General features: G+C 36.8%; 1 protein-coding gene across 3 annotated transcripts; it reads right to left on the bottom strand.

Moving 5' to 3' along the window:
• Positions 1-3,162: 3,162 nt before the first annotated feature.
• Positions 3,163-14,498, bottom strand: LYSMD3 (LysM domain containing 3). Of its 3 annotated transcripts, XR_002328552.2 has the most exons (5): positions 14,301-14,498; positions 13,862-14,031; positions 11,393-11,664; positions 5,674-7,251; positions 3,163-5,011 (listed from the first exon to the last, which is right to left on the bottom strand). XR_002328552.2 is itself a non-coding variant. In XM_021008308.2 (4 exons), exons 3-4 carry the CDS (start codon positions 11,651-11,653, stop codon positions 6,586-6,588), a joined length of 927 nt encoding a protein of 308 aa, XP_020863967.1. In that variant the 5' UTR covers positions 11,654-11,664; positions 13,862-14,031; positions 14,301-14,498; the 3' UTR covers positions 3,163-6,585. The 3 variants fall into 3 exon arrangements, 2 of the variants coding, with proteins under 2 accessions (XP_020863967.1, XP_020863976.1); XM_021008308.2 differs by having other exon boundaries at positions 3,163-7,251; XM_021008317.2 differs by having other exon boundaries at positions 3,163-7,251; positions 13,873-14,031.
• Between the last annotated feature and the right edge of the window lie 1,982 nt (positions 14,499-16,480).

Genomic DNA, 16,480 nt, shown 5'->3' with positions numbered 1-16,480 from the left:
GAGGTGATACTTGAATCCAGGATCTCCTAACTATAGAACAATGCCATCAAATTCTTTATAGCAAGTTTAATATTTTTTTCTGACCATTTGTTTCCTCATTGTTAAATAAGGCAAACAATGTTTCAACAGCATACAGTACTTGTTTACATAGTTACTTATAGAGGATAAAGACTATGTTAGTAAACATTTATTAGGCTGCTACTTTGTACCAAAGGCACTGAACTAAAGTGCTGGGGGGGAGGGGGATATATAGAAAGCCAAAAAGAGTCCCTGCCCTGAAAAGCTCACATTCTAATGGGGGAAGATCATACATTAAAAAGAAGCTGAAAAGGGGGTGGGGCATGATGAAGTCCTATGTGGGATATGAAGAGATGATGGCCCTGTAACACCCTTTGTAAATGGAGGATCTGAGAAGAGCTCTCCTGTGTCCACCCTCCACCCTTTCTCCCAAGAGCAGGGAGTAAAATGTTACAGTTCACTGAATTTGGAGTAGTAAAAACAAATTCTAAATCTATGAACCTATTAATTCAGCAAGCATTTATTTTAAGTGCCTACTATGTAGCAGATGTTCTGCTACTCGCTGGGTGTACAAAGATAAATATGGAACATTCTTTGCCTTCAAGAGCTTACGTCACACAGTGTTTAAGTATGTGTCTAATTTTTGGTACCAGAATTATTACTCAAACTCAAAAATATTGACTCACCTTTAAAAGTTATGTAAAATAAGTCATGACTTGGTATTAATCAAAATTCATGGTTTTATTTTAAAGTAATTTTAAATCAGATGTTGTCATTTACATGTGACTAATGCAAATCTTAAATGTAACGATATCCAAAAATCTCAAGACTTCTCATAATTTTTCAGATGGGAAAATTGAAGATCATATTAATGGTAAGATAGCCTCATGTTATGCAGCTTTCTTTTTTAAATAACATTTTTTAAGCTATTCTTAATAAGAGACGCTTTTCTGATTTTCATCTATATGGATGCACATATATATGTGTGTATATATATATATACACATATATATGTATATATATATAGTTAAAGAAAAAATTTTCTAGATTGAATTGGCACCTCAAATAATAACACAATTGTCTTTATGACACCTTTGGCTTTTTTTTTTGTTTTTTGGTATATAGGAAGCAATTATCAAGTTTGGGGTACCATACTGAGAAGAATATATCATTTTGATTCAACAAGACAGAGCAGTGATTTTTGGACACTCAAGTTATCTCAAAAGATATCACTAAAATCCTCAAAAATATTTTAATCCACCTACTCCCTCCAACTCCAGAAGCACAGTTGACAAAGAAATATGTGCCAAACAACATTTTTTAGCAGGAAGGAAGATATAAAGTCAAATTTGAAAAGGGTTACAGCAATTTTGAAAAAGTTGGGAACCCTTTAAAATGTCTTGTGATTTGTCTGTATGGTGCTACATGTAAGTGGGTACGTAATTCTTTTAGATCTAAAGTATTCAAAGAAAAAAAAACAAAAAAATTCCTGATATTATTAACCCACCACCACCACACCACAAGGGGGGGGCAAGGGAGAGAAATCAGTAGCTACAATGCATACATCTGCTTTCCCATGTTTATAAAAATGTTTGAGATGTATCTAGACATATCAGGGACTCCTTGTAAGGACATTAGAATGAAACAGGAAAGATTTTGCCACCCATGTTATACAGTAGACCACATTTTTGCTATTATATAATTGAATGAAATTGGAGTTGGTACAAGATAGAAGTGACTCTCAAGGTATTTTGTAAGATTTCTTGAAAGATACGAAGCAGCCTTGTGATCATTAATATTGTAAAGCATAAAACAGGGATGTATATTCACTCATAACTCTTCACCATTGTTACAGAGGGGTCAGCTCATTGGCCGAGCTGAACAGGCACTCCCTAGTGGTGGTATGGTCCTCCAGAAAAGAGTGCCGAAAAAATTGTTGATTGCATCAAGCTCAGGAACACTACAAAGGCTCTGAAATAAGATTCATAATCCCTGAGTTTGGCATGAACTCCCACTGAAGAAAAACTGAGTAAATGAAGAATGTTTACTGTACACTTCTAGGTTATCCATGTCCACCAGAAACAAAGGCACATTTTTAAAAAAACCAACATTCTTCAGGTATTGTCATATATTTCTACAAATCAGGGGACACTGTAGTCTCTAGAATTGAAATTGAAGATTGGTCAAAGGGCAATGGAGAAGCATACAATGTGAGCAGACTATAACATATCATAAAAAAGTGATTGCAAAAATTATGTTCCTGCTGTATGTTTAACAGTTAGGTGGAGCTTATTTTATTGGAAGGAGCTGTGAAAAAGTCATCAAAGAAACATATGAGCAAAAAGATGGGCTAATCATGCAGTGAGAGGTCAACAGAAATCAATGAAGCCCCCCAGGATGTTGGGTAATCCCTACAGAGGGTATGGGCAAATCATACAAGACAGGTGGGCATGGATGGATGTCCTCTATATCATTGGAGGGAATACATAAGCTCAGAATCACTGGTGTATTTGAGTTGTGAGAAAAAAGAAAACATCAGAGGCATTTTGTTTACCAAAATTATTTTGACATTGACTATGACCAGGACTTGAAAATGTTAACATCATTTGACACTGCTGGTCAAAACTCAGTTTTAAAGTGATGAAACATGAAGACACTGAGCAACTTCATCTTGTCCAAAGTATCATCGTACTAAAGTCAGTATCTCAGGGGAACTTAAAAGGCTGTGTGATACTAAGCATTTAATCAGAGGTCAAGTTCATGTTCTGGCCTTTGTTACTTAATGCTTGCACAATGTTGGCAAGTCACTTTTTCTCTGGTTTAATGTAAAATGAGTCAAAATGACCTTTTAACACCCTTTCCAAGTGAACATTTAGCAGTCAGTTGTCCCCTGCAGCAGTGCACCCAGAGAAGAATTATAGCTACCTAGGTTCTAGATGCCCGTTTCTGGTTCAATTTATTTCCTACAAATGATACAATGTTTGGGTTTAATAACTCACTTGAAACAAAATATGTCTGAATTGGTTTGCTTCTCAAACTCTTAGCTTGAATCTAACAAAAATTCAAGTGTGCAAATTAGAACTATTGTTTAAATATGGAGAGTAGAGTTTGGTTTTCTTCAATTAAACCAGCTTCCATTTTAGATTGGATAATAAAATAGAAACTTTATTATGTTTTACTCAGACATCTGAAGATATGAAAAGTGGCAAAAATTTTAAAGCCACCATTTTAAAGACATGCTAACACATGGTTCTACAATTATAACATCTTGCATTTATATAAAATATATTTTATACGAGATTTATAAAGCATTAGTGTGCATAAAAATACTCAAAGCATTCAGGTATTTCTATTTATGATCTAACAGTGCAATATGCACATACTTGGAAGAAAGATAATGATTTCCTGAGCAAGTGTTCTAAGTCAAAACATAAAGCATGATTCTCAGCATAGTGCACCATTTAAATACATTTTCTTGAACTCTTGGCTTCACTCTTTTAACATTTATTTGTACTGTATTCTTTTTTCATTACATTTGCAAAATTCTCACTATATTTGCGTTATCTTATTTCCCAATTAAATTTCTTTCCAATTCCCAATTACAAAGGTAGCAACTTTCAGAAGTATCAGTAAAAGGACTAAATTATTGTTTAGTGAGTCATTTAAATAACTCCAGTCTGCCTTATCAAGCAGATTCTAAAAACAAGTTACCTAGAGAAATTAAATATTCAAAACAAATGTATCTTATTCATATAGAAGGCAGAGACTTTATAATTTACTAATACATTATGTATGAAAATACATATTTTTAAAAAAAAATGAGGCTCATGTTTTTTACCTTGGAGGTGTTAAAATTGAATTACATCTTTGAACACACACAAAATATTTTTATTTATAACCAAACATTTCCAAGGGAACCAAGATTATTTTTCCAATTATATCTTTGCCAGTTTGACACATGCTAATATAAAGTATGCCAGTTAAATCTAAACACTTATCAGGATAAGACTCCAATATACATTTAACCTTAAAGCCCATTTCCAAAGTCTACAATTAGAAAAAAAAATGTCCTCAAGAAAATTACATAAAGCAACTTTCATATACCACTGTCATGGGGCTCATCAGCACATTAACAAACTGAAATTTTATTTTTATAATGATTATTAACTACTAAAATTGTACTTCTTTGCTAGGTTTAACCATATTGTCTCTTGGATGTTGCATTGAAATATTAGAATTTGTAATTCCAGAACCATATAATAGGTAAATAAGGGGAACTGCTCAGCCCAGCAATCAAGAGGATATATTTTACGTTCCCATTTATCACCAAAAGTGATATTCTACAGGGCAGAAGTGGTTCCTATGTCTAGGCAGGTTCGTATTTAAAATAAAAGCAATATACTTTTATTAACCTATTTACTTTTTTAGACTACTGTTACAATTTCAAAGTAGCACCAGTAGAAGGCAGCCATTGATATCCTTTAGCTTACCAATCTGAATTACACTATAAGTTCTTCACATAACTGAGTTTTACTAGTTGTAACTTTTATTCCCCTCAAAATTTACAATTTTTCAGTGGGCTTACTAGAAAGCAAGCTAAAGTTAACACTAATGATTAGAAAAAGACAGCACTCCTCTCTTCAATACAGCAAAGAAAATTAAGATTTTTTTTTTGAGAAAGGATGTTCACACATAATTAGGTGTCTTCATGAATTTGCTTATTTTTCAGACTGTTTTTATATGAATGAGTAGATAGATGTATTTACTAGTAACACTTTTTGGTAAATATCTAATATATGAAAGAGCTCAGTGTTGTTTTCTTTTCATCTTTATGATGCTTTGCTTCTAAAAGAACAGGACTCTCTTCTGGGTCTAGGTTACTCATCTGCCACACTACTCACTGGATAGGGCTTAGATACAAAATGATTGTTCCCCAAGTTCCAACATCAGACACTAGGATATAATGCCAGGAAAATGAGGCAGTATCATATACCTAAAACACACAAAAAATTTTAATTACACATTTAAGAAAGACAAGTCAGACTCCATTAAACATCTTCTATGGCAGCACCACTTTTGTTTTTTTAAAAAGATAATGAGTCAGTAGGCAAATGCTTGTTTAGCCAGATTACTACGAACTTAAGGCATGACAGGTACCCTGACCTGATCTCCCTCGGAAGAGAGATATATTTTCACACAGCCCTAGCAAAAGATCCCTTGCTAATTCACCTCCTTTTGTCTTCATAATATACTGCAGTTTAGAAAGAAAACAATCCTGTGTCACTCACTTTCTACTTTAGATGGTCATCCCTATGGAAGACAGCAAGGTAAGGGATCAAGAAATGAGCTGTACCTATTTTGCCTACCAATGCAAATGACCCTGCTTATAATTTTTTCTTAATGAAACATTTTTGGCAATTCACATTAGATGAAAAAGACAACAGACACATCTGTGTTGCCCATTACATTGTGCTTGATTAACTGAAAGCTAAGATCACTTTACACTACACATACATCACAGGCATTAATTCTATTGAAAGGGAAGTCTAGGACAACGAAATGTAAGTTTGATTCTAAAAAGTATATCAACTCTCATAGTAACATTAACATTTAATTAAGGCGTTCAATTTAATTAAGGCATGTTGTTGTACGTACAGAACTGCAACAGTTCATCGTAGGGCATGAAGAATTTTTCCCAAATAATGCATGTGTATAGCACGTTTCTTCAAAGAACTACAAAAGTATAGAAGTCCAAGTATACTTATTTTACTGCAGACAAAACAAAACATAGGCATAATAGCTAAAAGACATGTCCAAAACATTGAGAAACAGATTAAACACTTCATATCCTCCGATTCACTTCTATATTCTAATTATTCAATGATGCCACTTCTCTATTTAATTCTCAGGTTATAATATGAATTTGAAAGTCCTAGCTCCTCTTGCCAAAATTACACCTTCCTTTCTGATTTTTTTACTTTCGATTTGACTTTTCGTTTTATGCCATATTATATGTGATATAAAAATCAATCAACAGATTGAAATAGGTAGCATCATGTACACAATGTGCTATCACAAATACTTTCAGAATCAAATAACTGTTGCTCAGCCAAACATTTTGAGCTAAGACATAATATGTTTATCTGGTAGTTAACAAAAGGATTTTCTTCAGTTGCATACATCTAAGTGCTACCATTCATACTGCTTAATAACTTTAACATCAATGCCTTAAACAAAAAAAAATTATTAAAAAAATAACTTCAAGGCTATGTTTAAATAAATGGGTGCAAAATTTTCTACAGAAAAATTTCTACGTGTAGTTATATTCACTTCTGCAATGCCACAACAGAAACTTTGACTTAAGCCACTCAAAACATAGAACAGGTAGTAAGCCTAAGGTTCATACAGAATTGACTTGCAAATGGTTCAAAAACAAAAAAGTCGAAGAAATAAAAGCATTTTCAATAAACCAAAATACTGCCCGTGAGTGGTAAATAAAGAATATAAATGATTCTCTGCATTCCAGATACATTTATAGTTATAAATATTATAATCTAAAACTGAATGTTATTTTATATGCTGTGTAGGTGACTGAGAATTCTGTTTATGAAGTTTATAATCATCTTGTTGTCCCACATTTGTTCCTTTTGTTGGAATTATTCCATTCTCTATGTCTCTCTGTTGTGATGGAGCAGTGACTCCTGAATGCAGATGTGAGGAGTCCACTGTGGAATGATGACTAACATCTACTTTAACTAAAACTTCATAATACAGTAAGTAAAATACTGGCGTTATTATGCCTACTATCAACATGATCACCACAGCCGTCCACCAGCCTATTCCCCAGTCTGCTCCATAATAGGGATCCTTACGTCTAATGCTTTTATTCTCAGGTTCAAAACACAGTTGTTCTTGTTTTGCTAAAGCAGAAACCACTTCATTGAGGTTCTCTCTCTTTGTGTCTGTACATTTTACTATTTGTTCTATGTCTTTGTCCACTTCTTTTAAGAAATTCCCAGCAGTCTCGTTCGAAACCAGAAGATCTGAATTAGGAAATATCTCTTGCAGTTCTGGAGTACACTGGGCAGCTGAAGGACGTGAAGTCTGTCGTCCTTTGGGAGAGTAATGTGTTTCAGTCAATACACTAAACCTTTTTACTGGAATTTTAACAGACCTAAGTGCAAAAAAGTCTTGATCACTGATGAGATTATTAACCCTCTTGATATCTGCTACCTGTTAAAAAAAATTGTTAAAGCAAGAGTCAGTGGAATTCAAAATCAGAAGAGAGGAAAAAGTTTCAAACAGTGACCTTCATCATTTCTCAAACTTTCTACTGAAAACAAAGAGAAGTCAAAGTTGTTCCTCCAATTTCTCAAAGCATTTTGCCTCACTTTCTTTTTATTTCTCCCAGAGCCTTGTACATGTCCTTTCCCTGATCCATTTGGACCGTAAGCTTCTTGAGAGCAGCATCTGTCCTTTTTTGTCCTTGTCTTCCCATCACCAAGGTACAGTGCTTTAAAAATGAGAGCCACTTAATAAACATTTGCTAAATGAACTAAAAGTCAGTCTTATATGAAAACTTCTTCATCCTGGGGCCTAGGCTTTGTGGTCCGTATATCTCAAGGGAAAGTCTGGTATCATGGAAAGAGCACTGGCTTTGGTGTACAGAAAGGCTAGGGGTTGTGTGGAGAGTGTAGTACAAAGGATGAACTAAGAATCCTACTTACAAGGAACTTACATCCAAATGGGAGATATATATACCTACACACACACACACACACACACACCCCTACAAGTAAATGAAAAGTAGTTAAAATATAAGTTAGTTTGGGATGGATGACATTAGCAGTTGTGGGGGATCAGGAAAGCCTTCATGCAGAATATGGTGATGAGCCCATCTTAAAGAGAGGGATTCCATAAGGTGGCCATGGGGAGGGAGTGTATTCCAGGTCCATGGGATGGCCAGTACAAAGGCACAGAGATGAGAGATAAGAGTGTTGCACATGACGAACAGAGAGAAGACTAGTTTGGCTGATCACAGGGTTCAAAGTAATATTCAATAAGGTTGAAAAGAAAGACTAGTGCAACATTATGAGTTTTATCCTAGAGGCAACAGAATCCCTAGAGTGGATTAAGTAGGACAGTCACATGGTCAGGTCTGTATTTCCAGAAGCATCATTTTGTAAAGTGTGTAGGATGGGTTGGACAAGGAAGCCTAATTCAGAAGCCACTGAAATAGGCTAGGGGAGACTTGATAAGCAACTAAACCAAGGGAGTGCTATATGAATCATGAGAAGGGTTCAGATGTAAGAGACTGGAGGCAAAAATAGCAAGACTTGGCAAATGACTGGATATGTGGGGTGAAGGAGAATGAGCAGTCAAGGATAATGAACCTGGAAGACTGGAAGGATGGTGGTGCCTTCGAAAGAAATAGGGAAGTCTGAAAGATGGGAGGCTGTCAGGGAAAGATAATCAGTTCTGTTTGGACATACTGAGTTTGAGATGTCTTTGAGATATCCAATTTGAAATTCCAATAGCCAATTTGGTGATCCAGGAATAAAGCTCAGGAGAGAAAATGGACAAGAGTCATCTGCATAAGGATGATAATTAAGCCAACTGGAGCTGATGAGTTTATTAAGAAAAAGTATACAGGGAGAAGCCTTGGACAATTGGAGACACTGGTAGAGGTCATGATTGGATAAAGAGCCAGCAAAGTAGACTGAAAACAATCTGACACTTAGTGAAACCAGGATAAAATAATATCATAAAAGCCCTAAGAGGAGAAAATATTTAGGAGGAGATAGTGGATCAATAATGTCAAATACAGCTGATGAATCAAAACGATGAGAACTAAGAAGAGGCCAACATATTTGACAATTATTAGATCAGTGGTAACTTTTTAGAGAGCAATTCTGATTCAGTGATGAGGTCAGCAGCCAAAACTGCAAAAGGTTAAGGATAGTGAGAGGACAGTAAGTGGAGGAATGGAACAGAGAAAGTTGTTCAAGGAATTTGGCTGAGAAGAGCAGGAGAGAGAGAGGAAGATGGTTTAAGGAGAAAGTAAGGTCTAGGGAAGTTTTTTACAGGATGAGTAAGACTTGAGCACATTTGAAGGTAGTAGTGAAGGAACCAGTAGATGGGGAGAGGTTGAAGATTCTGGAGAGGGGGTAATTAACGATGTCATCTGCTGGAGAAGATGGGAGGGAATGGGATCAAATGCATATTAAGAGGGATTGGACTAGGAAAGGACAAGGGCTACCTTGTGTGAGAAAGGAGAAAATGAGAAATGACATCAAGAGGATTTAAGAAAGGAACAAGGAAAAGAGGGAACTCATATAAAATGGCCTCCATGAGCACTGACACACAAAACTCTCAGGCTAGACAAATCACGTAGACTACATGTGACAAAGCGAGAGAGGCTCTACTTTTCTAAAGATGGTTTCATGTCATATTATGCCATCCCAATGGATGATAGTATCATTTCTCTGACATCTACATACAAGAATATGCAGTCAATCCTATCCATTTGAATACTGAATCAGTTCATACATTACCATGTTTACCTAGATAGATCTCCCACATTTGTCCTTAATTCTATACTTTAGGTACTAGTTACTCCTCATCTGAAATGCTTCAAAAGTGGATGCTGGACTCCCTGACTTCAACACACCTCTCACCTATACTTCATTCTATACCTCTTGTTAAAGTCCTATGATTTCCGAATGAATTGAAATTTTCACCTTTTTCAAAAAGCCCATCATCAGGACAAATCTTCCCCCATCTCCTATAATTGAAAATTTTCGTTTTACTCATCTCATAAACACTAACTTGTCTGCTTATCCTATTCCCACTTTGAAACTTTCTCCAAAGCAATGCCATATGCCTGAAATACTCATACTTTCCCAGTCCACCATATTATCTCTCAGTAATTCAAAACCCTCCTAAAGTATCCCCTCCTCCATGAAACTGTTCTGAGGTAACCAAAGAATAGCTGACAGTCTTCTCTAACAAAGCTATTAAATTTGACTACCTGACTTCTATCCCAATTATATATTTACTTTTATTCCTCATTCCCTAGAAAGATGCTTGTCCTTGGCTTGTACAGGAAGCAAATTTTTTAAAAAAGACCAACCCAACTAATTTTGTAGGAAGGACAAATGAACAAATAAAAAATTATCCTTTTGTTTATACTATTTTTTCAAAAGTTAAATTAAACCAGACTTTGATGCTTCCTGGTATTAAATAAGGAAAGAGTAAATCTCAAATTTACTTAGACAAACACAGTTTCAAGTATTAACAGTCATTAATGACCAGCAATAAAATTATAACCAATTAGCTTTTAAAAGTAAAAACAACATAAAAGGTTCAAAGTATGAACAGATTACTTTAATAACTGCAAATTTCATATTACCGTAGATTTTTATTGTTTAAATGTTTCCATCATGCTATTTCCATGTGCTTTTGTTATGAGTACAAACTTGGCTTAAGAAACAGATTCATAAAATTCTTCCTACAGTTATTGAAAAAACTTTTGATAATAATAGACTATATTCCACCTTCCTCATATGATTATTATCTTGAAAAAGTCTAACTCCTAGGCACACATGCTTATAAAATTATAGATCTAGAGCTAGAAGGGACCACAGAGGTCATTTAGTCCAATTCCTAAAAATAGTAGTTTTGAAGGAACATTACTCATTGAAAAGAAGATTTATTTATCGAGTTCCTATTCTATGCAGAGCATCACATTAATTGCTAGAGGAAATACCTAACTTTTAAAGCCTGGGTCTGGCATCATCTAAGTGGGAGCTCATTTTCTTCGTGATAATGTATATTAGGATCACATATTTTCCTATCTTAGATACACTTTTTTGGTATTTATAGCTGAACTTTGTAATATCTTTGTAATGATACTGTTTAGGCTTTATCTGGTAAAATTTGTTATGTGGAATCATAATGGTCATTATATACATCAGCACCGTCAAAAAGACAATTTAATTATACACACTGTTCTAAGCACTTGGGAGAGATAATCAGAGACATTTTCTATTTGTTATCTAAGACAGACACATTTACAGATATAAAAAGGGTTTTAGTATTCTAACAGGCACATATTTAGCCATCAATACTGGAAATTTTAAATAAAGTCTATAATCTTTATAAGTCTATATATGGAAGCTTTCTGAGAATTTTACATATATACATATGTGTGTATATACATATACATACACACACACATATATGTATGTATGGTTTTTTTTCCACTACAAAGAGAAGATGGGAAATACAGGAGAAAGGAGGAACAAGGTAAATGGAATTTCACTTTGGATTGTATATAATTTTTTTTTTGGACAACCAAAGAAAAAGGACTTACTGAACAACAATACTGAAGGGCTATTGCATTCAAAGTATCGCCTTCCTGTATATCTTTTGTTAGTAATACGATATCATCCAGTCTATCTCTTGATGTGCTTCTTCTGACTTTCTCTCTTCCTCTTGGTCGAAGTTCATACACTTCAGCATCCTCTTCAAAGACATCAGTGTCTGTATTATTTCCAAATGAATATATTTGGCTGCTCACCACAGACTGAGTTATTGGAAATTGAAAATTGCGAGTCTGATTCCTCCCTGCCATAACCTCAAACTCTACAGAAGAAAAGAGAAACCTTGTGAAAAAATGGTTTGAGTCAAAACTTAAAGCAAAAACCTGTCAGTTTTTCTACTTGCAGCTTATTTTCAAAACAGTTAAAAATATTTTTATTATATATATTATACATGTGTATACACATGTGTATACATATGTGTATATGTATATATATATGTATATAATCTACATATAGACATAGATTTTCTAAGTCTTAAAAATATATTTCAGAAATTTGGAGAATAAGAACGCTTCCCCAGTCTTAATCATCCATCAACTGTAGTGTGCTTGGGGGAAAAATGTTTAAACAAGGACAAATCCCTAAGGAATAATTTTAAAGAACCTTCCCCTGAGACGTTGTGAGGAGTTTGCCCTCGGTACCAGATAATTAGGTGTCTGTGTTGGCACTATATCTAAAGAAATGAAGTGCTGATGGTGATAAAACAGTTCTAGCAGTGTGAAGTATTTTAAATATACACTCTATTGCCTGTGACCTAGACTTCTGGTACTACCACATCCAAGTTCCTCGGTATGTGAAAAGCATCTTTCAAATATTTAAATTTTCTTCTCACAATAGATCTTAATGTACAATAATAGCCTTTTTCTGAATCAGAACATTATTCTATTTGTCACCATATTTTTAAGGGTTCTTACCTTTCCCTCTTCAACTTGTATGATAAACTCTAATCAAATATGTTGGGGGTTTTTTTTTACACTAGAACAACTAGTGTGCTTCTTCTGCACCAGTATTCCAGTGGCTCAAAATCAACAACATTCAGTGTACGTATGTCCAATATCATTGACTGATACCTGATCTCAGACAAAAACTAATGTGACTTTTACTTCCAGAATGTCAGCTAATAATAATAAAACAACTCTCTAAATTTGGGTTATACACATTGGAAAAAAAGGAAGTCCTACCAGGTATTAACATTCTGTATTGCAATCTAAGTTCTTTATTAAATGTTTCACATGACGAACTTGTTCTTTAACTACTCAGTTACTCCCTTCAAAAGAAAATTAATACACTTTTATAACTGAATTGAAAGAAACCTTAAGATAAAATTTTGGTCTGGTCAGTGCTCTTATTATTTACTAAAAAATAACCATGAGTCACATATTATGAATCACACAGTACATAAGATACTACTAAAAATAAAGCAGTAGATAAAATGCTCACAGTGCAGCTAAACAAACAGCATACACACATCTCTGTGCTATGTTTTGTTGTTGTTGTTGCTTTAGGTTCGCCTTTCAACTGAGGAGAATGATGTATATAATTAGTTCCCTAATGTATTTGAGAACGGATATGTACTTCTGAAAGTCTAAGGTTAGCTGAGTTTACATTTATTTGACCCAAAGACATAAATTTTCCTTAAGATGGAAAAGTATTTAGTTAAGTGTTATTAAAATTGGCCCACTATTTCCCTGGCTCTATAGAACACTCCCACTTTATAAACAGAAGTTTATAAAGAAAAATTGCCCAAGTAATCTGAAAGTCATTCCTTGATCAAATTTTAAGAGCACCTAGCTGAATAACAAGGATGAACTAATAACACACTGTTTTGTTAAATTCAAGTACTGTTTATGTACTATATGGTCAAATCCTTACCACAACAACTAAACCTTACTATCCTATAGTCACCATTGTAAACAGAGATAAAACCATATCAAATTACCTGGAGTTGACAGTGTATCTAGTTGAAAATGAAATTCTAGAATCTGGCCTTTGTAGATTATTTACTGAGCCAACTATTTAAAACAAATGTGTGCAGCCTGGTAACAAGTCATCTGGTCAAAGAACAGAATTAAAAAAAAAAAAAGAAAAATCCCATCTCTTTTCTTTACAAAATCTCCACTGCCCACAGAGCATTTTTTCGATCTTTTAGGAAAACCCTACACTCCAGTGAGACTTTGTAGATGGGCTACAGGTGACTGTACCTGGTGGAGTTAGGAAGCCATGTACTCACTTAACATTGGCCTGCTGTCAATATTAATTTCCAAAATGCCCTTGTACTTCGCAAGAACCGTGGGTGCTTCCATCTGACCCTGCTTAACAAGGGTTCAATCAAAGGGGAACCAGGGCACAAGCCCCAAGGTACCAGGGCTGGAACACTAGGCTTGCTCCCCGGGGTTGGGTCAGTGCTTTGGTCCGTCTCGTGCTCGCCCCCTCCTGCCCATTCCCCTTGGTTTTGTTACCTCCCGTTCACCTGCTGGGACTTAGTCTGGGGTATGAGTTCATCCACTCCAAAGGGCTTCCGGTCTCATCTATGTGGATGGTCCCTCCAACGAGGCAGATCGCAGTCCATCCACACCTGCCCGTCAGTGTCTAAGAACTGCTCGCGATTTTTAAACGTCTCACGGGTTGGCTTGAACAGGTGGCGGGATGAGAAATACGGCAAATAATTTATTTCATGCCCACAAAATGCAGCCACCCTCATTCCCGGGGAGCCAGAGTTGGGGGATACAGGGATCTGCTAGCCACCCCCGCCCCAAGGACACGCCCGTACACCTGTAGCGAGGACCGTGGAGGGGTCCCCTGGGGACAGCAGCTCCTCAGAAGCTGCAGAGGCAGCTCGGCTCGGGATAGGGAGGGGGACGTTTCTCTCTTCTCCACCGCCCCCACCGCCATCTTTACCTTCCCCTCCAGCATGGGGGATGGCGAGTGCTGAGCCCGTGGCGGATCCCACGAAGTTCATGGCCAAGGCTGCCCAGGACCGCCGTTTTCTCCTCCTCCTTCCTCCTCCCCCGCTTCCGACACCACCGGCGGCGACCTTCCCCCTCCCCGCACGGACCTGCCCAGCTGCCTCCGCCGCCGCCACGTCCGCAAACCTGCTGTACGTCATTACGTCGAACCCGCGGAGGTGGGAAGGGGGCGGGGAAGGAAAACGAGGGGGTGGAGAGGGCGGGAGGAGTGAGCCGGGGGTGGGGGTGGGGGTGGGGCGGGGGATAAGAGAGATGGGGTGGGAGAAGCGCGGGGGCCCTCTGGTGCGCACGCGCAATGTTGGCGCCTGGAGCCTGCCTACTTACAGCGCGCAGAAAGGAAACTTCCCAGACCTGGAGGTTTGCTCGTTAGCCTCTGAGCCCCTGGGATGGCGAGGCCGGGTCTGGAGTTCGCGCGCATTGGCAGTGCAGGGAAGAGGATGGTGCTTCTGCCTGCCCATTGCTGTGAATGCGTGCGTGCGGCTGTTGGAATTGCCTCCTTTTGATATTAATATGCATGCTGCCTGGGTCTTGTCCAGTCAAACTTTAGCCACCTGCGCGAGGCAAACCCGCCCACCGGGTAGTAGCCCCCAGGATTATTGGTGGGGAAAGTGAGCCACCAAGAGCCCACACAGGGAAATGTGTTCAACTGGCCTGGGCAGGATTCGCTGTTAGGTCAGGGACAGAAAATAGATAACAGCAGTCCTGTTGCTTGGTGCCATGTTCCAGTGCTTGGACATAGCCCAGGTGTGCAGGACTTGAAATATGACAGTTTACTGGAATTTTGCAAGCAAGTCATTGCTCCTTTAAAAAAAAAGTATAGTTGCCGAGATTTTCCATTACATTGGGTTTTCTAAAGTATATAATCAGTTCAATACATTAATTCCAAAACTGTCCTATGTCTCCCTAATAACACCTCCAATAATAGCTAACATTTACATAGCACTTACTATGTGCTAGGCACTAAACTAAGTGCTTTTAAAATCATTATCTCATTTGATTCTCACAACAACCCTAGGAGGTAGGAGCTATTATAAGCCCCATTTACAGCTGAGGAAACTGTGGCAAACCCAGGTTAAGTGACTTGCCCAAGGTTACAAAGCTAGTACATGTCTGAAGTCATAGTTGAAGTCAGGTCTTCCTCACCCTACACCTTCTGGCCTTCCTCTTGTTCTCTTCTGTGCATTTTAAGTGTTTTTATTGAATTTTTTCTTTTCTCTTCTGTCTTTTTCAGTACTGCTATCACTACTCCCTCCCCATCACCCTATGCCCTCCCTTGTATCAAGTAAGAAGTCAAGCAAAACAAATCTATCTACACAAGGGGCATGGATCCCATTCTGCATCTGTAATTCATGAATAACTAGCTAGCATTTATACAGGTTTTAAAATTTGCAAAGTGCTAAAAAATGTCCCGTTTAATTCTCACAATAGCCCTGGGAAATAGATTCAAGCTATAATTATCTCCATTTTAGAGTTGAGGCAACTGAGGTAGACAGAGGTTAAGTGACTTGCCCAGCTAATATGTGTCTGGCTAGACTTGAACTCAGTTCTTCCTGACTTCTTCATGTCCTTCCAATAACTGTGATTTTCCATTTTTTGTTCTTTGCTCATCTGATGAATATGAGGTAAAACGTCAAGAGTTGTCTTAATTTGTATTTCTCTCATTACTACTGATTTGGACCATTTTTTACATATTTCCTGAGAATTGTGTGTTAATATGCTTTATCCAGTTATCTGTTAGGAAACAGTCAACAGGCTTTCATCGAGCACTGCCATTTGCTAGGCATTTTGCTAGGCACTGGAAGTAGAAGAAGAATGAGTGAAATAATCTCTATCTCTACTCAAATGCTTATATATTTGAATCAGTTGGTTCCTTATATATCCTAGGTATCACACTTTTACCAGAGAAACAACTGCAAGAAATTTTTTACCAGTTAACTTTTGCTAATTTTAACTGCATTGATTTTGGTTGGGCAAAAACTTGTCAATTTTATATTTTTTTTTTAAAAAAAAGGTAATCACAATTGACCATTATCTCTTTTGATCCTCTGCTCATATTTGGAATGAAGGAAACAAGCATTTATTAAGCATGTGCTATGTGCAAGACATTGTGTT

Source organism: Phascolarctos cinereus, unplaced genomic scaffold, assembly GCF_003287225.1.
Source record: "Phascolarctos cinereus isolate Bilbo 61053 unplaced genomic scaffold, phaCin_HiC Scaffold_4;HRSCAF=312, whole genome shotgun sequence".
In the NCBI taxonomy this organism is placed as follows: domain Eukaryota; kingdom Metazoa; phylum Chordata; class Mammalia; order Diprotodontia; family Phascolarctidae; genus Phascolarctos; species Phascolarctos cinereus.
The sequence above is the reverse complement of the archived record's forward strand: the minus strand, read 5'-3'. Positions and strand labels throughout refer to the sequence as shown.